Source organism: Chlorocebus sabaeus, chromosome 6, assembly GCF_047675955.1.
Source record: "Chlorocebus sabaeus isolate Y175 chromosome 6, mChlSab1.0.hap1, whole genome shotgun sequence".
NCBI classification, from domain to species: Eukaryota; Metazoa; Chordata; class Mammalia; order Primates; family Cercopithecidae; genus Chlorocebus; species Chlorocebus sabaeus.
Window position 1 is genome coordinate 61,840,823 of NC_132909.1, and position 25,140 is coordinate 61,865,962.

The following is a 25,140-nucleotide window of genomic DNA, read 5'->3' on the forward strand; positions in this document are numbered from 1 at the left end:
GGCAACTGTAGTCCCAGCTACTCGGGAGGCTGAGGCAGGAGAATGGCGTAAACCCGGGAGGTAGAGCTTGCAGTGAACTGAGATCACACCACTGCACTCCAGCCTGGAGGAGAGAGTGAGACTCCGTCTCTAAAAAATAAATATGGGTTATTTTCATTCAACAAAAGTGCCGCTGCTTTGCCCCATGAGTCAGCTCACGCTGACACTCCCGGCCTTTTTTTTTTTTTTTCTTCAGAGAGGTCTTGTGCCGGGCTCGGTGGCTCACGTCTGTAGTCCCAGCTACTTGGGAGGCTGAGGCACGAGAATCGCTTGAACCCGGGAGGCAGAGGTTGCGGTGAGGTGAGATTGCACCTTTGCATTCCAGCCTGGGAGAAAGAACGAGACACTGTCTCAAAAAACAAACAAACAAACAAAACAAAACAAAATAGAGAGGGGTCTTGCTATGCTGCCCTGGCTGGTCTGGAACTCCTGGGCTCCAGCGATCCTCCCCCAACATCTGGTCATCCCCAAATTGTTAAGTGGGTGAATTGTTTGTTGTGTGTAAAGGACATCTCAGTAAAGCTGTCAACCGAAAAAACAAAAGACGGACGCGTGCACACATGCTGCTGGATCTAGCACACGCAAGAGCCGCCCAGGGAGCTGCCCCCGTCCTCACTGTACGTGTGCTTCCCCGTCAGGATCTGTTTCCACGCAAGGCTGGTGCAGCCGGGTCCTGACTGGAGCATCCCAGCATGGTCCTGCGGGCCCCAGGTCCTCCAGGCTCCCCGTGCATCCTGGGGGGACCCACGTGCCAAGGCGCAGAGACGGGTGGGGAAGGCACGGGCCAGGGCGACAGGAGTGCTGGGAGCGGGTAGCAGGGAGGGCTCCATGGAACACGCTGGGGGCTCTGCAGGGGTCGGCCTGGGGGCAGAGGTAGTGGGGGCCCCTTCCTGTGCCAACTGTGGGTGTTGCAACCGGTAACGGCTTCAGGGATCGCAGGTGCGGCCGCCTGGGCCGAGGGGAGACACAGGGAGGGAGGGTGTACGGGGTGGAGGCCTGTGTCTCTGTTTCTCTCCCAGCCCTCTTTCTGTCTCCCTCTCTGTCTCTGTCTCTCTGTCTCGCTCTGTCTCTCTCTCCCTATATCTGTCTCTTTGTCTCTGTGTTTGTGTCTCTCTGTCTGTCTCTTCATCTCTGTCTCTCTTTTTTTAATCTATCTCTCTCAGTCTCTCTGGTTCTGTCCCTCTTTTTCCGTCTCTCTCTGTGTCTCTGTCTCTGTCTCTCCATCTCTCTTGTTCTCTCTTTCTTTCTCTCCTCTCCTTTCTTTTTCTTTCTTTCTTTCTTTGTTGTTTTTGAGATGGAGTCTCACTCTGTCGCCCAGGCTGGAGTGCAATGGCTCACTACAACCTCTACCTCCTGGATTCAAGCAATTCTCCTGCCTCAGCCTCCCAAGTAGCTGGGATTACAGGCATGTGCCTGGCTAATTTTTGTATTTTTAGTAGAGACAGCGTTTCACCATGTTGGCCAGGCTAGTCTCGAACTCCTGGCCTCTGGTGGTCCGCCCACCTCGGCCTCCAAAGTGCTGGGATTACAGGCTTGAGTCACTGTGCCCGGCCTCCTTTCCTCTCCTCTTTATAAAAGGAAAATCTTCTCTCCCTGAGTGATGGGAAGATGCTGGCTCACCCGTGAGGCTCAGCCTCGCCCCGGTTGTGTTTTGTGTGTTTTGTGCTGACTGTTGACCTTCCCATGTCCTTGGGGACCCGACACCCGGCCGCCTTCCACATCCCCCAGGCCCATCCACCCACCTGTCCCCTGATGCCCCTCGCGGGATTTGTAAGCCAAGCCCGGACATTTCACAATCTGTACCGAGAATTCCCCAAATTTAAAAACCTTCCCAAGACACCAGTGAGTGGGGCGGGGTAGCGGGGTGGTGAGAAGAAAAGAACCGCTGGTTTTAGCCTGAGCACACCTGGGTCTGCTGGGAGGCTGCACGCGGCGGGGCCTGGACAGGGCTGTGGGGTTGGGGGTCTGTGGGCGGAGCCTGGACAGGGCTGTGGGGTTGGGGGCCTGGGGGCGGAGCCTGGACAGGGCTGCAGGGTGGGGGGTGGGTCCACGAATGGGACCCCGTTCTATGTCCCTGAAATCTGAGTCCGCCCACAGTCACACACAGCTCCGCACTGAGGGCCCTCGAGCTGGGCTGACCCCTGCCAGGGGAACCTGAGACCAGCACCCGTGGACCCAGGACGGGGGAGCAAGAGGGGCTGGGGGAGGAGGGCGGAAACCGCCCCTAGCAGGAAAAGAATCGCATACCAGCAGGGAGACCTTCATGACTGGACGTGGCCCCAAGCCGGGGACACCAGAAGCCCTTGAACCTCAATCCTGCCTTGGGCCTCAGTTTCCCCATCTGGACAATGATCAGGCAGTGGCTTCGCCTCTCCAAGCTCAAGCAGGGCCCCCACCAGCTGGCCTCCTGAGCCACTGGCCCCCCTCTCTAGGCCTCAGCTTCCCCCTATGTAAAGAGGATCCGTTGGCCGAGTACGGTGGCTCGCGCCTGTAGTCCCAGCACTTTGGGAGGCCGAGGTGGGTGGATCACGAGGTCAGGAGATCGAGACCATCCTGGCTAACACGGTGAAACCCCATCTCTACTAAAAATACAAAAAATTAGCGGGCGTGGCAGCGTGCGCCCGTAGTCCCAGCTCCTCAGGAGGCTGAGGCAGGAGAATGGCGTGAACCCGGGAGGCGGAGGTTGCAGTGAGCTGAGATCCGGCCACTGCACTCCAGCCTGGGCGACAGAGACAGACTCTGTCTCAAAAAAAAAAAAAAAAAAAGGAGGGCCTGTTATACCCACAAAAGAAAGAAAAGCAGGAGTTTCCAACACAAACCTGCACACGAGTGTCCACAGCACTGAGAGTCACAGCAGCTGGAAGTGGAGAGGCTCAGACGTCCATCCACGGGGGCGTCCATCAGCACAGCGTGGCCCTCCACGCGCTGGAACACGACGCGGCCGTGAAAAGGAGCCAGGCTCTGACCCAGGCCGCAGCACGGATCCGCCGTGAGGATGTCACGCTCCGTGAGAGACGCCAGACACGAAACACCGCGCAGTGTGTGATCCCGTTGCTATGAACTGTCCAGGACAGGCCCATCCACTGAGACAGGAAGAGGACGCCTGGGTGCCGCGGACTGGGGAGGGGACAGGGAGTGACGGCTGAGGGGGACACGGATTCCTTTGGGGGTGATGGAATATTCTGGAACTCAACAGAGGTCATGACCACACAACACTGTGAGTATACCGAAGACGATTGAATTGCATGCTTCGTTTTATTTTGTTTTATTTTATTTTATTTTATTTTATGAGATAGAGTCTCACTCTATTCCCTAGGCTGGAGTGCAGTGGCTCAATTTTGGCTCACTGCAACCTCTGCCTCCTGGGTTCAGGCGATTCTCCTGCCTCAGTCTCCCGAGTAGCTGGGATTACAGGCACGTGCCACCACATCCCACTAATTTTTTGTATTTTTAGGACAGACGGGGTTTCACCATGTTGGCCAGGCTGGTCTTGATCTCCTGATCTCGTGATCCGCCCACCTCGGCCTCCTAAAGTGCTGGGATTACAGGCGTGAGCCACCGCGCCCGGCATTTTTAAAATTATTTTTGTAGAGACGTGGTTTCACTCTGTTGCCCAGGCTGGTCTCAAACTCCGGGGCTCCCACCTTGGCCTCCCAAAGTGCTGAGATAACAGGCGTGAACCACTGCGCCCGCCTCTCCTGCGTTTTCCACGCCCAGCCATCATATTCATATTTTACTCTGTATCACTTATATATACAATTATATTTATTATTTCGTATTCATGTTTTACTCGGTTTGTATTGGATCCAAGAGGCAAATGTTTCCCATTCTCTCCTGTGGGTTTTCTTTTTTTTTTTTTTTTGAGACAGAGTCTTGCTCTGTTGCCCAGGCTGGAGTGCAGTGGCACCATCTTGGTTCCCTGCAAGCTCCGCCTCCCGGGTTCAAGTGATTCTCCTGCCTCAGCCTCCTGAGTAGCTGGGACTACAGGCGCCTGCCATCATGCCTGGCTAATTTTTGTATTTTTGTAGAGACAGGGTTTCACCAGGTTGGCCAGGCTGGTCTTGAACTCCTGACCTCAGGTGATCCGCCCTCCTCGGCCTCCCAAAGTGCCGGGATAACAGGCGTGAGCCACTGCACCCGCCTCTCCTGCATTTTCTGGCGTTGCCCATGGAGCTGTGTGATACGTTCTCCAGCAGGATGAGACGTGGGAAGAGGGACTACAGTCTCACAGATTCGGGTTCAAAGCTGTGTGACCTCACGGCAGCCACCCAACCTCTCGGAACCTGGGCCTCCCCCAACACCCCACTGTCCGGTGGAGATAACACCAGCCCCTGCTTCCAGGGGATCCCTGAACGTCTGCACAGGCAGCGTGCCTGGCGTGGGTGCCCCTGAGGTCAGCGAAGGTGCCGCTCACGCCTCCCCACAGCCCTCCCTGATGAACAGAAACCAGAAGCAGAGGCGAGATTGGCTTCTTTATTACGGCCAGGGCCACGCCGGCCGGAGTGGGGGCAGGGGCGGGGCCGTGGGAGGTGGGTTCGGAGCGCGGGAGGCGTGGAGGGCAGGGCTGGGCTCTGTGGGAGGTCACAGGCCCCCCCTAGGCTGACACTGGTCCCCCGTTGAGAACACCATCGATCCAGTCTCGGAAAACCGACACTCGGGTGAAGAAGTCGGGGCCTCGGCCACAGGGCCCCACGGAGAAGGAGGCCACGCCGTGCCCCAGGCCGTCGCAGATGAGGGGGGTGCCCCCGTCCCCCTGGGCAGGCGGCAGCTGTGTCAGGGCGTCCCTGGGCCCGGCTCCCGCGCCACCCCAGAACTGCAGAGCCCTCTTGCCGTCCCTGGAACCTACAAGTCCTACAAAGGCCCCAGGGCCTTAGCACAGCTGTTCTCTCTCTGCCCTGGTTAACTCCTAGTGGAATTTGGGACCAGCTGCTTTCTGAAGTTTCCTGGCACCTCCAGGCTGGGCCAGGTGCCCCTCCCCTGACAGTCACACACCTGAGTCCCTCAGTGACCGGCTCTACCGTGCCTGCTGGGTCCCCAACCCCCAGCACAGACGTAACGTTTGACAGATACTGTTTCTCGGCCAGGCGCGGTGGCTCACGCCTGCAATTCCAACACTTTGGGAGGCCGAGGTGGGCGGATCATGAGGTCAGGAGTTCGAGACCAGCCTGACCAACATGGAGAAACCCCGTCTCTACTAAAAATACAAAATTAGCCGGGTGTGGTGGCAGGTGCCTGTAATCCCAGCTACTCAACAGGCTGAGGCAGGAGAATCGCTTGAACCTGGGAGGCGGAGGTTGCAGTGAGCTGAGATCACACCACTGCACTCCAGTCTGGGAGACAGAGCAAGGAGACTCCATCTCAAAAAAAAAAAAAAAGGGGCTGGGCACGGTGGCTCAAGCCTGTAATCCCAGCACTTTGGGAGGCCGAGACGGGCGGATCACGAGGTCAGGAGATCGAGACCATCCTGGCTAACACGGTGAAACCCCGTCTCTACTAAAAAATACAAAAAAAACTAGCCGGGCGAGGTGGCGGGTGCCTGTAGTCCCAGCTACTCGGGAGGCTGAGGCAGGAGAATGGCGTAAACCCGGGAGGCAGAGCTTGCAGTGAGCTGAGATCCGGCCACTGCACTCCAGCCTGGGTGACAGAGCGAGACTCGGTCTCAAAAAAAAAAAAAAAGATACTTTTTCTCATACTGTTAAAATGCTCCATCCTGAGACCCCCTCCTGTGCCGTCCTCAGCCTGAACTTGCTTTCTCCTGCCACGGAGAGCTCGTTACCTCTCCAGACCCCTCCTCCCGCCGCGTGGAGCGCTTACATTGCAGATGCCGGCCCGGCGGGCGAGCACACCGGTGCACACGTTATTGGGACGACACTGGTCCTCGGGGGTCACGGTCACGTTGACGAACCTGGGAAAACGAGAGAGACGCCCCCCACTACGCCGGGTCCCCCAGCCGGCCACCTGGCATCTGGTGCCGGCTTCCACCGTGGCGTTCTGCAGGGGCAGTGCCAGTGTTGCCACGCTGCTGGTGAGGTTGGCCTCGCGGTCCAGCTGGGGAAGGAAACGGAGTCAGGGAAGGGTGGCCCTGAGAACTGGAGCCTCATGGGCCCCCTGGCAGCAGGAGTGTCAGGGACGTGAATTGTAGTCTGTAAGTGGTTTGCACTTAATTCCTGGCAGGTGCCGGGCGCAGTGGCTCGTGCCTGTATTAGCACGTTGGGAGACCAAGGTGGGAGGATCCCTTGAGGCCAGGAGTTTGAGACCAGCCTGGCCAACAAGGTGAAATCCCCTCTCTACTTTTAAAATTTTTTAATATTATTTTTGAGATCATTTTATCATTTTCTCAAAGAAAAAATCAAAAATGAAAAACATTCACTTGGTTCTGTCACAACGAAAGCATCCGAAAACGGCGTCGGTTTCCACCAACAGGAGGCTCCGTACGTGCACTGTGGTACATCTCTGTGTTTTGCTGTTTTTCTTTTTTTTTATTTCTTTTTTTTTTTTTTGTAAGGTTTTTTTTGAGACAGGGCCTGGCTCTGTCGCCCAGGCGGGAGTGCAATGGCGCAATCTCAGCTCACTGCAGCCTCAACCTCCTGGGTTCCGGTAATTCTCCTGCGTCAGCCTCCTGAGTAGCTGGGACTACAGGCACCCGCCACCACGCCCAGCTAATTTTTGTATTTTTAGTAGAGACGGGGTTTCACCATGTTGGCCAGGCTGGTCTCGAACTCCTGACCTCATGATCCACCTGCCTCAGCCTCCCAAAATGCTGGGATTACAGGCGTGAGCCACCGCGTCCGTATTTTTTCACAGAGACCGAGTTTGAACGTGTTTCCCTGGCTAATGTTGGCCTCCTGAGGTGCTGGGGCCACAGGTGTGAGCCCCACACCAGCCTCTCACCTGAAGCAGCACCAGGTCGTTCAGGTTCTGCTGGGGGTCGTAGCCATTCTCACTCATGCTGCTGATGGAAAACGTCTGGCGGGACCGCCTCTCCCGCCGCCTCAGGTCATAGGCGCCCAGCACCACGGTGACAGTCGCGGGGTTCCTGAGAGCAGTGGAGGAAAGGGCAGAGGGAGGACACCAGGCTGGGGCCTGGGCACAGGGCAAGCCGGCTTGCAAATTAGGGGGGATCCAGCCTGCAGACTGAATTCCTTCACCCTGAAAACTCCCCTCCTTTTACAGAAGCGGAGCTGAGACCCTCCAGGGCCCCCTCCCCATCCTGAGCCCCTTCCCTTCTCTGGGCCTCCTCCATCTGACCCCCTTCCCTTCTCTGGGCCTCCTCCATCTGACCCCCTTCCCTTCTCTGGGCCTCCTCCATCCGAGTCCCTTCCCTTCTCTGGGCCTCCTCCATCTGACCCCCTTCCCTTCTCTGGGCCTCCTCCATCCGAGTCCCTTCCCTTCTCTGGGCCTCCTCCATCTGACCCCCTTCCCTTCTCTGGGCCTCCTCCATCCGAGTCCCTTCCCTTTTCTGGGCCTCCTCCATCTGAGTCCCTTCCCTTCTCTGGGCCTCCTCCATCTGACCCCCTTCCCTTCTCTGAGCCTCCTCCATCTGACCCCCTTCCCTTCTCTGAGCCTCCTCCATCCAAGTCCCTTCCCTTCTCTGGCCCTCCTCCATCTGACCCTCTTCCCTTCTCTGGCCCTCCTCCATCCGAGTCCCTTCCCTTCTCTGAGCCTCCTCCATCTGACCCCCTTCCCTTCTCTGAGCCTCCTCCATCTGACCCCCTTCCCTTCTCTGAGCCTCCTCCATCTGACCCCCTTCCCTTCTCTGAGCCTCCTCCATCCGAGTCCCTTCCCTTCTCTGGCCCTCCTCCATCTGACCCTCTTCCCTTCTCTGGCCCTCCTCCATCTGAGCCCCTTCCCTTCTCTGGGCCTCTTCCATCTGACCCTCTTCCCTTCTCTGAGCCTCCTCCATCCGAGTCCCTTCCCTTCTCTGAGCCTCCTCCATCCGAGTCCCTTCCCTTCTCTTGAGCCTCCTCCATCTGACCCTCTTCCCTTTTCTGGCCCTCCTCCATCCGAGTCCCTTCCCTTTTCTGGGCCTCCTCCATCTGACCCCCTTCCCTTCTCTAAGCCTCCTCCATCTGAGCCCCTTCCCTTCTCTGAACCTCCTCCATCTGACCCTCTTCCCTTCTCTGGCCCTCCTCCATCCGAGTCCCTTCCCTTCTCTGAGCCTCCTCCATCTGACCCCCTTCCCTTCTCTGAGCCTCCTCCATCTGACCCCCTTCCCTTCTCTGAGCCTCCTTCATCTGACCCCCTTCCCTTCTCTGGCCCTCCTCCATCTGAGCCCCTTCCCTTCTCTGAGCCTCCTCTATCCTCAATCCAAGTCCCTTCTCTTCTCTGGACCTCCTCCATCTGACCCTCTTCCCTTCTTTGGCCCTCCTCCATCTGAGTCCCTTCCCTTCTCTGGGCCTCCTCCATCTGACCCCCTTCTCTTCTCTGCTCCTCCTCCTCAGCCCTTCCCTTCTCTGAACCTCCTCCATCTGAGCCCCTTCCCTTCTCTGAACCTCCTCCATCTGAACCCCTTCCCTTCTCTGGGCTTCCTCCATCTGAACCCCTTCCCTTCTCTGGGCTTCCTCCGAGTCCCCCAGTATCCTTGGGTCCCTCCTCAACTCATTCCCCATTTCCCTCTCCAAGCCCCTCCTTTTCCTGAGCCCCTCCTTTTACAACCCCCTCCCCTCCTCACCTACCAAGCACCCCCACTGAATCCCCTAAGCCCCCCAAGCCCCTTCTCTGAGCCCCAGTGCCCCCCAGGCCCCTCCCCAGGCCCGCCTCACTGGTTTCGGAAGCAGCTGGCCGCGCTCATCACGAAGCGGGGATGGATCAGGGCACCCCCGCAGAAGTGCCTCCCTTGATTCTGGATGGAGGCCAGGAACGGGAACTGGCGGGGTCTCGCCTTCCGGCCGCCCACGATGTCCACGAGGGGGCTGGAGCCTGGGTCGGGGGAAGGCAGCGCTGAGATCCCCGAGAACCCACTCAGTGGCCGGGAGGGCGCGTGAAGCTCCAGACCCAGCTCCATCCACCCAGTGGAGGGCGTGTGAGGCTCCAGACCCAGCTCCATCCACCCAGTGGAGGGCGCGTGAAGCTCCAGCCCCAGCTCCATCCACACACACAGTGGGGCTACAGGAGGACCCACCCTCCCCCATCGTCCCACTCCCAAAAAGGACAGGTGGGCCCTGAGTCCCACACACCCTCCGCCCGCACGCCTCTCCCGGGACTGTCCAGGCTGGGCTGGCTGTGTGACCCAGGCCAAGCCGCTTGCCTTCTCTGTGCCTTGAGTCTGAGCTCTGCCCTGGCAGCCGGGCCCCCAGCACAGACTGGGGACCACCTGGCACACACAGGCACTCACCGGCCCTCGAGGACGCCAGAACACCAGCCAGCAGGGCCAGGACTGTCAGCCGGGTCATGGTGGAGCAGCTCTGTGGCTAAGGCGGTGGCCGCCCTTATACGCCGGCCTTGGCAGTTGGCGGCGTCCCCACCCAGGCCCAGGGACAGCCCCACTCAGTGGGAACACGGGAAGTTGCCCAAGGCCTCCACCGCCAACTGCTCCCCGGGCCAGCCTGGGCTCCCCCGACGTCCCGCGCTGACCCTCAGTTTCCCCTTCTAGAAGATGGCCGCACCCTCAGGGGCAGACGAGGGTGACAGGAACCAGTGGATCCCGGGGCCCAGCACACGGCGGGAATGCAGTGGCACCCAGCAGACACCAGCCATGCTGCCAGCTCAGAGTCCCGGTCTCCCCATCCCAAGCCACTGGGGCTCCACCACTGCCCACTGGCCCTGGCACCAGGGCAGCTCAGGGCAGTGGAGCTGGCAGGCCTGCGTTGAGTCCTGCCAGGTCTGCATGGGTGATTATCATTATTATTATTATTATTATTATTATTATTATTATTATTATTATTATTTTGAGACGGAGTTCCCCTCTTGTTGCCCAGGCTGGAGTGCAATGGCGCGATCTCAGCTCACTGCAACCTCTGCCTCCCAGGTTCAAGTGATTCTCCTGTCTCAGCCTCCCAAGTAGCCAAGATTACAGGCGCCCGCCACCACACCAGGCTAATTTTTTGTATTTTTAGTAGAGATGGGGTTTCACTATATTGGCCAGGCTGGTCTCAAACTCCCGACCTCAGGTGATCCACCCGCCTCAGCCTCCCAAAATGCTGGGATTACAGGTGTGAGCCACTGTGCCTGGCTGGGTGATTTTTTTTTAACCTTTTCAACAGCTTTATTGAGATGTAATTGTCAAGCCAGGCGCGATGGCTCCCACCTGTAATCCCAGCATTTTGGGAGGCCAAGGCAGGCAGATCACCTGAGGTTGGGAGTTTGAGACCAGCCTGGCCAACATGGTGAAAGCCCGTCTCTGCTAAAAATTTAAAAATTAGCCAGGTGTGGTGGTGCATGCCTGTAATCCCAGCTACTTGGGAGGCTGAGGCAGGAGAATCGTTTGAACCTGGGAGGCAGAGGTTGCAATAAACTGAGATCTCACCATTGCACTCCAGCCTGGGTGACAGAATGAAACTTCATCTCGGAAAAAAAAAAAAAAAAAAAAAAAGATATCATTCACCTACGACAAAATTCACCTATTTAAAATGTGCCATTCGGGGGTTTTGAGGATCTTCATGGATCTGTGCCGTTATCACCACAGTCAGTTTTAGGATATTTTCATCACCCGCAAAAGAAATCCCGACCAGGCTGGGCACAGTGGTTCATGCTTGAAATTCTAACATTTTGGAGTCCAAGGCAGGAGGATCGCTTGAGCTTAGGAGGTTGAGACAAGCCTGGACAACACAGTCAGACCCTGTCTCAAAAATAAGCAAATAGAGCCTAGCCAACATGGTGAAACTTTGTCTCTACAAACAAAACAAAACAAAAATTAGCCGGGTGTGGGATTGGTGCGGTGGCTCACGCCTGTAATCCCAGCACTTTGGGAGGCTGAGGTGGGTGCATCACCTGAGGTTGGGCGTTCAAGACCAGCCTGACCAACATGGAGAAACCCGTCTCTACTAAAAATACAATATTAGCCAGGCGTGGTGGCACGTGCTTGTAATCCCAGCTACTTAGGAGGCTGAGGCAGGAGAATCACTTGAACCTGGGAGGCGGAGGTTGCAGAGAGCTGAGATCGCACCATTGCACTCCAGCCTGGGCGACAAGAGCAAAACTCCCTCTCAAAAAAAAAAAAAAGAAAGAAAGAAATCAGCCGGGCGTGGTGGCGGGTGCCTATAGTCCCAGCTACTTGGGAGGCTGAGACAGGATAATCACTTGAACTCAGGAGGGGGAGCTTGCAGTGAGCCGAGACTGTACCACTGCACTCCAGCCTGGGCGACAGAGGGAGACTCCGTCTCAAAAAAAATAAAAAATAGGCCAGGTGTGGTGGCTCATGCCTGTAATCCCAGCACTTTGGGAGACTGAGGCGGGCGGATCACAAGGTCAGGAGATCGAGACCATCCTGGCTAGCACGGTGAAACCCTGTCTCTACTAAAAATACAAAACATTAGCCGGGCGAGGTGGTGGGCACCTGTAGTCCCAGCTACTCGGGAGTCTGAGGCAGGAGAATGGCGTGAACCCGGGAGGCGGAGCTTGCAGTGAGCCGAGATCCGGCCACTACACTGCAGCCTGGGTGACAGAGAGAGACTCCGTCTCAAAAAAAAAAATAAAAAAAAAAAATAAAAATTAAAAAATAAAAACAAATAAAAAACTACATAAAAATAAAGACAAAATGTCCAGAACAAGCAAATCTGCAGAGGCGAGAAGTGGATCTGTGGTTGCCAGGGGCTGGGGGAGGGGAGGGGAGTGATGGCTGATGGAGACGGGGCTTCCTTCTTTGGGGTGATGGAATGTTCTGGGACTTGACGGCAGTGATGGTTGCACAACTCAGTGAATGCACCGAAAACCACTCAAAGTGGCTAATTTTAAGTTACGTAAATTTCATCTCCTTTTTTTTGTTTTTTAGAGTCAACTTTTCACTGTCGCCCAGGCTGGAGGGCAGTGGCACGATCTTGGCTCACTGCAGCCTCAATCTCCTGGGTTCAAGTAATCCTCCTGCCTCAGCCTCCCGAGTAGCTGGGACCACAGGCGTCCACCATCACACCCGGCTAATTTTTGTATATTTTGTACAGCTGGGATCTCACTATGTTGCCCAGGGTGGAGTGCAGTGGCAGGATCTCAGCTCACTGCAGCCTCCGATTCCCGGGTTCCAGCAATCCTCCCGCCTCAGCCTCCCGAGTAGCTGGGACCACAGGCGCCGCCACCATGCCTGGCTAATTTTTGTATTTTTTTGCAGAGGTGGAGTCTCACTGTGTTGCCCAGGCTGGTTTGCAACTCCTGACTTCAAGCAATCCACCCGCCTCGGCCTCCGAAACTGCTGGGAGCACAGGTGTGAGCTACTGCATGCAAACTTACCTCCATTTTCTACCACGGGGCTCACTTCCAAGGTGAAACTGAGGTCTGGGGCTTACCGTGTCCCCCACACCCTTGGGGACACCAGTTTGTGTCTGGGCCTGTGGGGCCCCTTTGAGGGTAGTGTACCCCTCCAAGGGGCGCTTACGGGGAGAATCCGGGGAGGCGGGGCCAGTGTGCCTTGAGGTCTGCTGCCCAGGGTAGGGTCCCAGGGCTCAAATCCGGTCTCCACTGAGCCTCACAGCCCAGCCACCTCACAGGGTCCACGGCACAGCCCTCAGACCCCTGCCTCCATCCAGGCCAGCTCTCCCTCTTCGCCCACCCCAGATACCACCTGTCCATCTTCCTGACTGAGGCCCCAGCCTCCATCCACCCTGTCCTGGCCAAACACGGGCCTCAGCTCTCCCGTGGGCCAGGCCCCATTTCCTCTCACTGGGAGCCCGAAGCTCTGGCCTTCCCAGTCACGTGACCTCAGGGCAACCCCGTCTGCACGTCAGTGTGCCCTGCAACAGGGACAGACCCTGCCTTCTAGACAGAGCACTGCCGAGCATGGAGTGGGTTCGTATTTCTAAAAGTTTTTGAGGCCGGGTATGGTGGCTCATGCCTGTAATCCCAGTGCCTTGGGAGGCTGAGGTGGGAGGATCACTTGAGCCCAGTAGTTTGAGATCAGCCTTGTCAATATGGTGAGACCCTGACTCTATTAAAAATAAATAAATAAATAAATAAAGAGGCTGGGCTCAGTGGCTCACCTGTCATCCCAGCACTTTGGGAGGCCGAGGCAGGCGGATCAGCTGAGGTCAGGAGATCAAGACCAGCCTGACCAGCATGGGGAGATCCTGTCTTTACTAAAAATACAAAAATTAGCCAGTTGTGGTGGCGGGCGCCTGTAATCCCAACTACTCAGGAGGCTGAGGAAGGAGAATCACTTGAACCCAGGAGGTGGAGGTTGCGGTGAGCTGAAATTGCACCACTGCACGCCAGCCTGCGGAACAGAGCAACAATCCATCTCAAAATAATGGTAATAATACTAATAATAATTTTTATTTATTTATTTTTTATTTTTTATTTTTTATTTTTTTATTTTTTTGAGATGGAGTCTCGCTCTGTCTTCCAGGCTGGAGTGCAGTGGTGCGATCTCAGCTCACTGCAAGCTCCACCTCCCAGGTTCACGCCATTCTCCTGCCTCAGCCTCCAGAGTAGCTGGGACTACAGGCGCTGCCACCGCGCCCGGCTAATTTTTTTTTGTATTTTTAGTAGAGACGGGGTTTCACCATGTTAGCCAGGATGGTCTCGATCTCCTGACCTCATGATCCACCCGCCTAGGCCTCCCAAAGTGCTGGGATTACAGGCGTGAGCCACCGCGCCCAGCTAATAATAATACTTTTTAAATAAAGTTTTTGAGCAGCATCTGGTATGCTTAACCCCTCCGGCCTGCTCTGAACTCTGCATGGCTCCCTATTGCCCCACACTCAAGCTCAGGCCCCTCAGCCAAGCCATGTGCCCTCCATGGCCAGGCCTGCCCCATTTCCACTACTGGCGATCCTAGGGGGTGAAGATTCTGAGACTCCCCCAGATCCTCTGTTGGACCCCCAAGGCGTCAGGTGGGTTCCCCTGCACACCCTCCCACTCCTGACCCCAGAAGCCCCCAAAAAGCAATTGCATTGTCTTCCTCCTCCCCGGAGAGCTGTTTGTGGTCACCTTGCAACACCCAGATTCCCAACGGTCACCCTGGCCCCACCTCTCATAGGCCGCAGCAGGCAATGTCCCCCTTCTCCAGGGCCATTGGGGAGAAACGGGATCACATCGAATGGGACCCACCTGTGACCATCTGCTCACAGGGCCTCCCCGAGCCCCTCTGCAGGAACCCTGGGGGCCAAAGACCCCTCCCCAGGCAGTCCGTGCAGTCCTGTCCCAGGAAGCGGGGCCACCTCTGAATCCGCCCAAAGGTAGCCACACCGTTGGGTTCCCATCCTATTCCCATCACCATTTAACTGTTTAAATGCGGGCTACCCTCTTCCCAGGGGGCAGCAGTGCCTGTTATGAGCAAACTAAGGCATCCGGCAGGGCTCCAACCCTCTGGAAGTCACCTTTTTATATTTTTATTTTTTATTTTTCAGACAGAGTCTCCTCTGTCGCCCAGGCTGGAGTGCAATGGCGCCATCCGGGTTCACTGCAACCTCCGCCACCCAGGTTCAAGCAACTCTCCTGCCTCAGCCTCTCATGTAGCTGGGATTACAGGCGCCCTCACCATGTCCGGCTAATTTTTTTTTTTTTTTTTTTTTTTTTTTTTTGAGGCAGAGTCTGGCTCTGTCGCCCAGGCTGGAGTGCAGTGGCCAGATCTCAGCTCACTGCCAGCTCTGCCTCCTGGGTTTACACCATTCTCCTGCCTCAGCCTCCCGAGTAGCTGGGACCACAGGCGCCCGCCACCTCGCCCGGCTAGTTTTTTGTATTTTTTAGTAGAGACGGGGTTTCACCGTGTTAGCCAGGATGGTCTCGATCTCCTGACCTCGTGATCCGCCCGTCTCGGCCTCCCAAAGTGCTGGGATTACAGGCTTGAGCCACCGCACCCGGCCTTTAATTTTTATATTTTTAGTAGAGATGGGATTTCACCATGTTGGCCAGGGTGGTCTCGAACGACTGGCCTCAAGGGATCCTCCGGCCTCTGCTTCCCAAAATGCTGGGATTACAGGCCTGAGCCACCGCGCCCGGCCTGGAAGTCATTCTTCTTTTTTTTTTTTTTTTCTTTGAGACAGAGTCTAGCTCTTGTTGCCCAGGCTGGAGTGCAGTGGCACGATCTCGGCTCACTGAAACCTCCACCTCCCAGCTTCAAGCGATTCTCCTGCCTCAGCCTCCCGAGTAGCTGGGACTACAGGCATGCGCCACCACGCCCGGCTAATTTTTGTATTTTTAGTAGAGACGGGGTTTCACCATGTTGGCCAGGCTGGTCTCGAACTCCTGGCCTCGTGATCCGCACGCCTCGGCCTCCCAAAGTGCTGGGATTACAGGCCTGAGGCACCACGCACCGCCCAAAAAACGATTTTTTAAAAACCTGCCGTTTGGGGCCCAGAGACCTCGGACAGCGACCCAGGGTGCCCAAGCCTCAGTTTCTCCATTCCTACAACGGGGGTCAACCCGCCCCTACCCCGCAAGGCTGCGCATATGAAGGAGGAAATGCCCGCAGGCAGCAGGCACTGCCCGAGTGCGCGTCCCCAGGGCCCTGCCCGCATCCCCGCATCCCGCAGCCCCCAGCCCCGCACCGTGCAATCCCGCCGTGCGCCCCGGGCGGCTGCGGCCAGGCGGAGGGTGGACCCCGGGGCGGCGGAGGGGGCGAGGGTGAGTGCGGGGGAGGGAGGCACCGGGAGACCCCCAACCCCCTCCCCCTCCCCCAGCTCTTTTGTCTCGGATGCTCCGGGCGCCCTGGGAGCCGCGCCATGGAAACGCGCACCAGCTAGCGGCGGGCTCCGCGGAGGGGCGGGCGGAGGCGCGGGGCGGGGGGAGTCGGAGCGGGCGAGAGACCGTGAGAGGCACCGAGACAGTCAGAGACCCCGAATCCCCCAACCCCCGCCCCCGCCTCGATGGGGGCCCCCGGGCCGACCGCAGCCACCGGGGAGGGGAGGACGGGACCGCCGCCGCCGCAGGCCCGGAGAGAGGAGGACGCGACCCCCGAGCCCGGCCAGCCGCTCGCGCAGACCTGAGACCCCCCAGACCCCCGGCGGGGGGAGGCGGCGCCCGGGAGGCGGGGACGGTGCGCGGGGCCTGCGGAGGACGCGCGGAGACAAAGAGCCCCCGCCCCTGGCGCGGCGTCTGGGCTGCGGCGTCTGGGCGCGCGCGGGGGTCTCCGGGCCGGACCCTCCCCCTCCCCTCCCTCCTCCCCTCCCCGTCCCCGCTCCCGGCCCCGCCCCACGGAGGAGACGCGCTTTGTGCTGGGCGCCGGCCGCGCCAGGTGAGGGGCTCCGGGGCGGGGGGCGCGGACCCAGCCTCCTCCGCCGCCCGGGACCCCCGTTCTCCCGGACGCCCCCCACCCCCACACGGGGACCGGCTCCCGCCCCGAGACCCTCGGGCCAGGCCTGCCCCGCCCTCCTCGCAGATCCCGGCCCCGACCCCCGGATCCCGGGTGTGGGCGCGCCCGGAAGCCGCGTGCTGGGCCGGGGCGCGGGGAGGGCGCGCGGACGCCGCTCTCTCCAGCCTCAGTTTCCCCGGCCGCCCCTCCCCCGCCGGCGCCGGCCACCGTGCCCCCCCGGGCTCCGCCTGCGCGCCCCCCTCCAGCGCCGCTGTCTCCCCTCCAGCCACGGCCTGCGGCGCCCGGGGCACCATGATCTCCAAGGAGAAGAACAAGATCCCGAAGGACAGCATGACGCTCCTGCCCTGCTTCTACTTCGTGGAGGTGGGTGGGGGTCGCGCTGGGGGCGGGGGAGACGCCTGGGTTCCGCCCGCACGCAGAGACCCCCCCCGCTGGGGGACCAGAGCGGGCACAGCTGCCCCCGCAGTGGCCTCGGGGCGGGGCAGGACCGGGGTCCCCGGCGGAAGGGGGGGCGGGGCAGCGGACTTGGGTTCTGCAGGTCGACTAGGAGCTCCAGGGGCACCGAAGGGGGTCCGGGCCGTGGGAACTGGGCAGATGCTGGGAGGGGAGCCCTTGTGACCGAGGTGTGGTCAGAGCTCACAGGAGAGGCTGGGGACCAGGGGGCTGGGGGTCTGCAGGGGCCGGGAGGCCGGAGGGGGTGGGGCTGGGTGCAGGTGCGCGGGCTCCGAAGCCCCTGGGTCTGAGTTCATCTCTGCTAATGGTGAGGCTGGTGCCCTGCCCCTGACCTCTCTGGGCCTCCGCTTTTCCGCCGATGGAGCTGTCGGGAATTAGTATTTACCGAATATGGAAAACTGTCGGGCACATAGTGAGGAGTTAATGACAATAAGTGGAACCCCCTCCCCTGTGCGGTGGCTCAGGCCTGTAATCCCAGCACTTTGGGAGACCAAGGTGGGCGGATCACCTGAAGTCAGGATATCAAGACCAGCCTGGCCAATATGGTGAAAACCTGTCTCCATTGAAAATACAACAATTAGGCTGGGCACTGTGGCTCACACCTGTAATTAATCCCAGCACTTTGTGAGACTGAGGTGGGTGGATCACCTGAGGTCAGGAGTTCAAAACCAGCCTGGCCAACATGGTGAAACCCCGTCTCTACTAAAAATACAAAAAATTAGCCAGGTATGGTGGCAGGTGCCGGTAATCCCAGCTACTTGGGAGACTGGGGCAGGAGAATCGCTTGAACCCAGGAGGTGGAGGTTGCAGTGAGCAGAGATCATGCCACTGCACTCCAGCCTGGGCAACAGAGCAAGGCCCTGTCTTAGGGGGGGAAAAAAAAAGACAATAAATGCAATAAATAGAGCCCCCTGCCCTGTGCGGTGGCTCCCGTTTGTAGTCCCAACACTTTGGGAGACTGAGGTGGGAGGATTGCTTGAGGCCAGGAGTTTGAGACCAGCCTGGGTAACACAGCGAGATCCCATCTCTACAAAAAAAAAAAAATTAAAATATTAGCTGGGCGTGCGGTGCGTGCCTTTATTCTCAGCTACTTAGGAGGCTGAGATGGGAGGATTGCTGGAACCCAGGAGGTTGCGGCTGTATGAGTTGAGATCGCACCACCGCACTCCATCCTGGATGACACAGACCCTGTCTCTAAAATAAAAAAGCCACCATTTGGTGCACACCTGGCTCAGGATGGTAAAGTAACTTAAGGCCGGGGTGCTGGCTCACGTCTGCGATCTCAACACTTTGAGAGGCCCAGGCAGATGGACTGCTTGAGCCCAAGAGTTCAAGACCAGCCTGGGCAACATGGCAAAAACCCCGTCTCTGGCCGGGCGCGGTGGCTCACGCCTGTAATCGTAGCACTTTGGGAGGCCGAGACGGGTGGATCACGAGGTCAGGAGATCAAGACCATCCTGGCTAACACGGTGAAACCCTGTCTCTACTAAAAATACAGAAAATTAGCCAGGCGTGGTGGCGGGCGCCTGTAGTCCCAGCTACTCGGGAGGTTGAGGCAGGAGAATGGCGTGAACCCAGGAGGCGGAGCTTGCAGTGAGCCGAGATCATGCCACTGCACTCCAGCCTGGGAACAGAGTGAGACTCTGTCTCAAAAAAAAAAAAACAAGGCCGGGCGCGGTGGCTCAAGCCTGTAATCCCAGCACTTTGGGAGGCCGAGGCGGGTGGATCACGAGGTCAGGAGATCGAGACCATCCTGGCTAACATGGTGAAACCCCGTCTCTACTAAAAATACAAAAAACTAGCCGGGCGTGGTGGCGGGCGCCTGTAGTCCCAGCTACTCGGAGGCTGAGGCAGGAGAATGGCGTAAACCCGGGAGGCGGAGCTTGCAGTGAGTCGAGATCGCGCCACTGCACTCCAGCCTGGGTGACACAGCGAGACTCCGTCTCAAAAAAAAAAAACCCGTCTCTATAAAACAAAAACAGAAAGAATAGCTGGGTGTGGTGGTGTGCAGCCGCGGTCTCAGTTACGTAGGAGCTTGAGGTGGAAGATGACTTGAGCCCAGGTGGCAGAGGCTGCAGTGAGCCAAGATCACACCACTGCATTCCAGCCTGGGTGAGAGAGCCAGACCCCATCTCAAAAAATAACTGGCCGGGCGTGGTGGCTCAAGCCTGTAATCCCAGCACTTTGGGAGGCTGAGACGGGCGGATCACGAGGTCAGGAGATCGAGACCATCCTGGCTAACACAGTGAAACCCCGTCTCTACTAAAAATACAAAAAATCTAGCTGGGTGAGGTTGTGGGCGCCTGTAGTCCCAGCTACTCAGGAGGCTGAGGCAGGAGAATGGTGTAAACCCGGGAGGCGGAGCTTGCAGTGAGCTGAGATCTGGCCACTGCACTGCAGCCAGGGTGACAGAGCGAGCCTCCATCTCAAAAAAATAAAAATAAAATAAAATAAAATAACTTTAATCCATCCTTGCATATCAGGCCAGGAAAACTGGCTCTAGTGATGGACTTTCCAGAGCCTAGATGGAAGACGGGACCCCAGTCTCAAGGAAACAGCGACCCATGCAAGTCCCAGGGCCGGTGGCTGGCCTGTAATCTGTTACCTCACACCTGGGCAAGTGGGTTCCTCCCCAACACAGCATCATTGAGTTCTCCACATCACTTCGTAGAAAATCTGTTTATTTTTCGAAATTGCATTTAAATTCCTGTTGCAGGCCGGGCGCGATGGCTCACACCTGTAATCCCAGCACTTTGGGAGGCTGAGGTGGGCAGATCACCTGAGGTTGGGAGTTTGAGACCAGCCTGGCCAATATGGTGAAACCCCATCTCTACTAAAAATATAAAAATTAGCTGGGTGTGGTGGTGGTAGTGGTGGGCACCTGTAATCCCAGCAACTCGGAAGGCTGAGGCAGGAGAATCGCTTGAACCCATGAGGTAGAGGTTGGCGTGAGCCGAGATCGCATCACTGCACTCCAGCCTGGGCGACAGAGCCATACTCCATCTCAAAAAACATAAAAATAGGCCAGGCGCAGTGGCTCACGCCTGTAATCCCAGCACTTTGGGAGGCCGAGGCGGGCAGATCACGAGGTCAGGAGATCAAGACCATCCTGGCTAACATGGTGAAAACCTGTCTCTACTAAAAATACAGAAATTAGCCGGGCATGCTTGTGGGCGCCTGTAGTCCCGGCTACTCGGGAGGCCGAGGCAGGAGAATGGCGTGAACCCGGGAGACAGAGCTTGCAGTGAGCAGAGATCACGCCACTGCACTCCAGCCTGGGTGACAGAGCAAGACTCCGTCTCAAAAAAAAAAAAAAAAACCGAAACATATATATATATATATATGGTAGAGACAAGGTCTTACTGTGTTACCCAGGCTAGTCTTGAACTCCAGACCTCAAGTGATCTTCCTGCCTCAGCCTCCCAAAGCACCGGGATTACAGGTGTGAATCACTGCACTCGGCCTTAATTATTATTATTATTTTATTTATTACTATTATTTTTTGAGATGGAGTCTTGCTCTCTTGCCCAAGCTGGAGTGCACTGGCACAATCTCAGCTCACTGCCACCGCCACCTTTCGACCTCAATAAATTCTCCCACCTCAGCCTCCCGAGTAGCTGGGATTACAGGCGTGCGCCACCACGCTGGGCTAATTTTTGCATTTTTAGTAGAGACAGGGTTTCACCATGTTGGCCAGGCTGGTCTCAAACTCCTGACCTCAGGTGATCCGCCCACCTCGGCCTCCCAAAGTGCTGGGATTACAGGCGTGAGCCACCGTGCCCGGCAGGTTAGGTATTTTTAAGGCCACGCCCAGGCCCCACCTCAAACCCTCCCCAGGCTTGATACTGTTTGCCCGCCCCAGCAAAATCATGCTGATGATGAGAGTGGAGAGAACAAGTGCATAATTCCCAGGGGCCTCTTCCCACATTGACTCATCTCCACCTGAGCCCTTGGCACAGGGGGGTCTGCTGGCTGCCCACAGGTTAAAGTGGCTGGTTTTCAAACCAGGTGTCAGGTGCAAATAAACGGTGCTACCCACTTTCCACGTCTGCCCCGGGCCTCATGCCTGCATGCAGCAGGCGCTCAATGAATGCTCACGGGACATGAACTCAGCTCCCTCCTTCCAATTCTACCCTGGGATGTTCAGTGATGGCTTTTCCCTTCCTGGAGCGCCCAGCCCTGACCTGTGCCCTCCCCAGGGCTGGGCTGAGGGCTGATTCCCTGCTAAGATGCCACAACAAAGCAGGAATTACGATTGTGGCCATGCCCGAGCAAGGTCACTCACGCCTGTAACCCCAGCAATTCAGGAGGCCGAGGCAGGTGGATTACTTGAGGTCAGAAGTTCGAGACCAGCCTGGGCAACATGGGGAAACCCCGCCTCTACTAAAAATACAAAAAATTAGCCAGACGTGGTAGTGCATGCTTGTAATCCAGCTACTTGGAAGGCTGAGGTGGGAGGATCGCTTGAACCTGGAGGCGGAGGTTGCAGTGAGCCAAGATTGCACCACTGCTCTCCAGGCTGTGTGACAGAGTGGGGGGAAGAAAAAAGGATCGAGGCCATGGCTGGGCGCGGTGGCTCATGCCTCTGATTCCAGCACTTTGGGAGGCCAAGGCGGGTGTATCACTTGAACCCAGGAGTTCGAGACCAGTCTGGGCAACATGACGATACCCCATCTCTACTAAAAATGCAAAAACCCGGGAGGCGGAGGCTGCAGTGAGCTGAGATGGCACCACTGCACTGAAGCCTGGGCAACAGAGCAAGACTGTTGTGGATGGACAGATGGGTGGATGGATGGGTAGGTGGATAGATGGGTGGGTGGATGGATGAATAACTGGATAATTAATGGATGGATGGACTGTTGGGTGGGTGGGTAGATGGATGGGTACCGTTGGGTGCATGGGTGGATGATGGATGCATGGATGGATGAATGAATGGCTGGGTAATGGATGGATGGATGGATGGATGGATGGGTAATGGATGGATGGATGGATGGATGGATGAATGGCTGGGTAATGGATGGATGGATGGATGGATGGATGGACAGCTGGGTGGATGGATGGGTAGGTGGATACATGAGTGGGTGTGTGGGTAGATGAATGGGTACCGTTGGGTGTGTGGATGGATGTGGATGGATGGATGGATGGATGGATGGCTGGGTAATGAATGGATGGATGGGTAATGAATGGATGGATGGATGGATGGATGGATGAATGGATGAATGGCTGGGTAATGAATGGATGGATGGACAGCTGGGTGGATAAATGGATGGGTACTGTTGGGTGTGTGGGTGGATGTGGATGGATGGATGGATGGATGGGTAATGGATGGATGGATGGATGGATGGATGGATGAATGGCTGGGTAATGAATGGATGGATGGATGGATGGATGGATGAATGAATGGCTGGGTAATGAATGGATGGATGGACTGTTGGGTGGGTGGATAAATGGATGGGTACCGTTGGGTGTGTGGGTGGATGTGGATGGATGGATGGATGGATGGATGGATGGGTAATGAATGGATGGATGGATGGATGGATGAATGAATGGCTGGGTAATGAATGGATGGATGGACTGTTGGGTGGGTGGATAAATGGATGGGTACCGTTGTGTGTGTTGGTGGATGTGGATGGATGGATGGATGGATGGATGGATGGATGAATGGCTGGGTAATGGATGGATGGATGGATGGATGGATGAATAAATGGCTGGGTAATGAATGGATGGATGGACAGCTGGGTGGATAAATGGATGGGTACCATTGGGTGTGCGGGTGGATGTGGATGGATGGATGGATGGATGGATGGATGGATGGATGGATGGCTGGCTGGCTGGCTGGCTGGGTAATGGATAGATGGATGGATGGATGAATGAATGGCTGGGTAATGAATGGATGGATGGAAAGCTGGGTGGATAAATGGATGGGTACCGTTGGGTGTGTGGGTGGATGTGGATGGATGGATGGATGGATGGATGGATGGATGGATGGGTAATGAATGGATGGATGGATGAATGAATGGCTGGGTAATGAATGGATGGATGGACTGTTGGGTGGGTGGATAAATGGATGGGTACCGTTGGGTGTGTGGGTGGATGTGGATGGATGGATACATGGACGGATGGATGGATGGATGGATGGATGGATGGATGGGTAATGAATGGATGGATGGATGGATGGATGAATGAATGGCTGGGTAATGAATGGATGGATGGACTGTTGGGTGGGTGGATAAATGGATGGGTACCGTTGGGTGTGTGGGTGGATGTGGATGGATGGATGGATGGATGGGTAATGAATGGATGGATGGATGGATGAATGAATGAATGGCTGGGTAATGAATGGATGGATGGACTGTTGGGTGGGTGGATAAATGGATGGGTACCGTTGGGTGCGTGGGTGGATGTGGATGGATGGATGGATGGATGGATGGATGGATGGATGGATGAATGGCTGGGTAATGAATGGATGGATGGATGGATGGATGGATGAATGAATGGCTGGGTAATGAATGGATGGATGGACAGCTGGGTGGATAAATGGATAGGTACTGTTGGGTGTGTGGGTGGATGTGGATGGATGGATGGATGGATGGATGGATGGATGGATGAATGAATGGCTGGGTAATGAATGCATGGATGGACTGTTGGGTGGGTGGATAAATGGATGGGTACCGTTGGGTGTGTTGGTGGATGTGGATGGATGGATGGATGGATGGATGGATGGATGGATGGATTGATGAATGGCTGGGTAATGAATGGATGGATGGATGGATGGATGAATGAATGGCTGGGTAATGAATGGATGGATGGACAGCTGGGTGGATAAATGGATGGGTACCATTGGGTGTGTCGGTGGATGTGGATGGATGGATGGATGGATGGATGGCTGGGTAATGGATAGATGGATGGATGGATGGATCAATGAATGAATGGGTAATGAATGGATGGATGGACAGCTGGGTGGATAAATGGATGGCTACCGTTGGGTGTGTGGGTGGATGTGGATGGATGGATGGATGGATGGATGGATGGGTAATGAATGGATGGATGGATGGATGAATGAATGGCTGGGTAATGAATGGATGAATGGACTGTTGGGTGGGTGGATAAATGGATGGGTACCATTGGGTGTGTGGGTGGATGTGGATGGATGGATGGATGGATGGATGGATGGATGGATGGGTAATGAATGGATGGATGGATGGATGGATGGATGAATGAATGGCTGGGTAATGAATGGATGGATGGACGGTTGGGTGGGTGGATAAATGGATGGGTACCGTTGGGTGTGTGGGTGGATGTGGATGGATGGATACATGGACGGATGGATGGATGGATGGATGGGTAATGAATGGATGGATGGATGGATGAATGAATGGCTGGGTAATGAATGGATGGATGGACTGTTGGGTGGGTGGATAAATGGATGGGTACCGTTGGGTGTGTGGGTGGATGTGGATGGATGGATGGATGGATGGGTAATGAATGGATGGATGGATGGATGGATGAATGAATGAATGGCTGGGTAATGAATGGATGGATGGACTGTTGGGTGGGTGGATAAATGGATGGGTACCGTTGGGTGTGTGGGTGGATGTGAATGGATGGATGGATCGATGGATGGATGGATGGATGGATGGATGAATGGCTGGGTAATGAATGGATGGATGGATGGATGGATGAATGAATGAATGGCTGGGTAATGAATGGATGGATGGACAGCTGGGTGGATGAATGGATGGGTACCACTGGGTGTTTCGGTGGATGTGGATGGATGGATGGCTGGGTAACGGATGGATGGATGGATGGATGAATGGATGGCTGGGTAATGAATGGATGGATGGAAAGCTGGGTGGATAAATGGATGCGTACCGTTGGGTGTGTGGGTGGATGTGGATGGATGGATGGATGGATGGATGGATGGGAAATGAATGGATGGATGAATGAATGGCTGGGTAATGAATGGATGAATGGACTGTTGGGTGGGTGGATAAATGGATGGGTACCATTGGGTGTGTGGGTGGATGTGGATGGATGGATGGATGGATGGATGGATGGGTAATGAATGAATGGATGGATGGATGGATGGAATGATGGATGGATGAATGAATGGCTGGGTAATGCATGGATGGATGGACTGTTGGGTGGGTGGATAAATGGATGGGTACCGTTGGGTGTGTGGGTGGATGTGGATGGATGGATAGATGGACGGATGGATGGATGGATGGATGGATGGATGGATGGATGGGTAA

At 56.4% G+C, this 25,140-nt stretch overlaps 2 protein-coding genes across 2 annotated transcripts in view; one reads left to right on the forward strand and one right to left on the reverse strand.

The window, feature by feature from the left end:
* Positions 1-4,491: 4,491 nt before the first annotated feature.
* AZU1 (azurocidin 1) lies at positions 4,492-9,477 on the reverse strand. The gene is made up of 5 exons (XM_037994355.2): positions 9,374-9,477; positions 8,802-8,958; positions 6,931-7,075; positions 5,854-6,087; positions 4,492-4,792 (listed from the first exon to the last, which is right to left on the reverse strand). The coding sequence occupies exons 1-5, from the start codon at positions 9,429-9,431 to the stop codon at positions 4,634-4,636; spliced, it is 753 nt and encodes a 250-aa protein (XP_037850283.1). The 5' UTR covers positions 9,432-9,477; the 3' UTR covers positions 4,492-4,633.
* Positions 9,478-16,320: 6,843 nt separating this feature from the next.
* The window catches only part of PLPPR3 (phospholipid phosphatase related 3), a 21,986-nt gene continuing 13,166 nt past the window's right edge, over positions 16,321-25,140 (forward strand). The window contains exon 1 of the mRNA XM_007994536.3: positions 16,321-16,798. Within this exon, the coding sequence (XP_007992727.3) occupies positions 16,727-16,798 (72 nt within the window). The 5' untranslated portion in view covers positions 16,321-16,726. The remainder of the gene's footprint in view (positions 16,799-25,140) is intronic.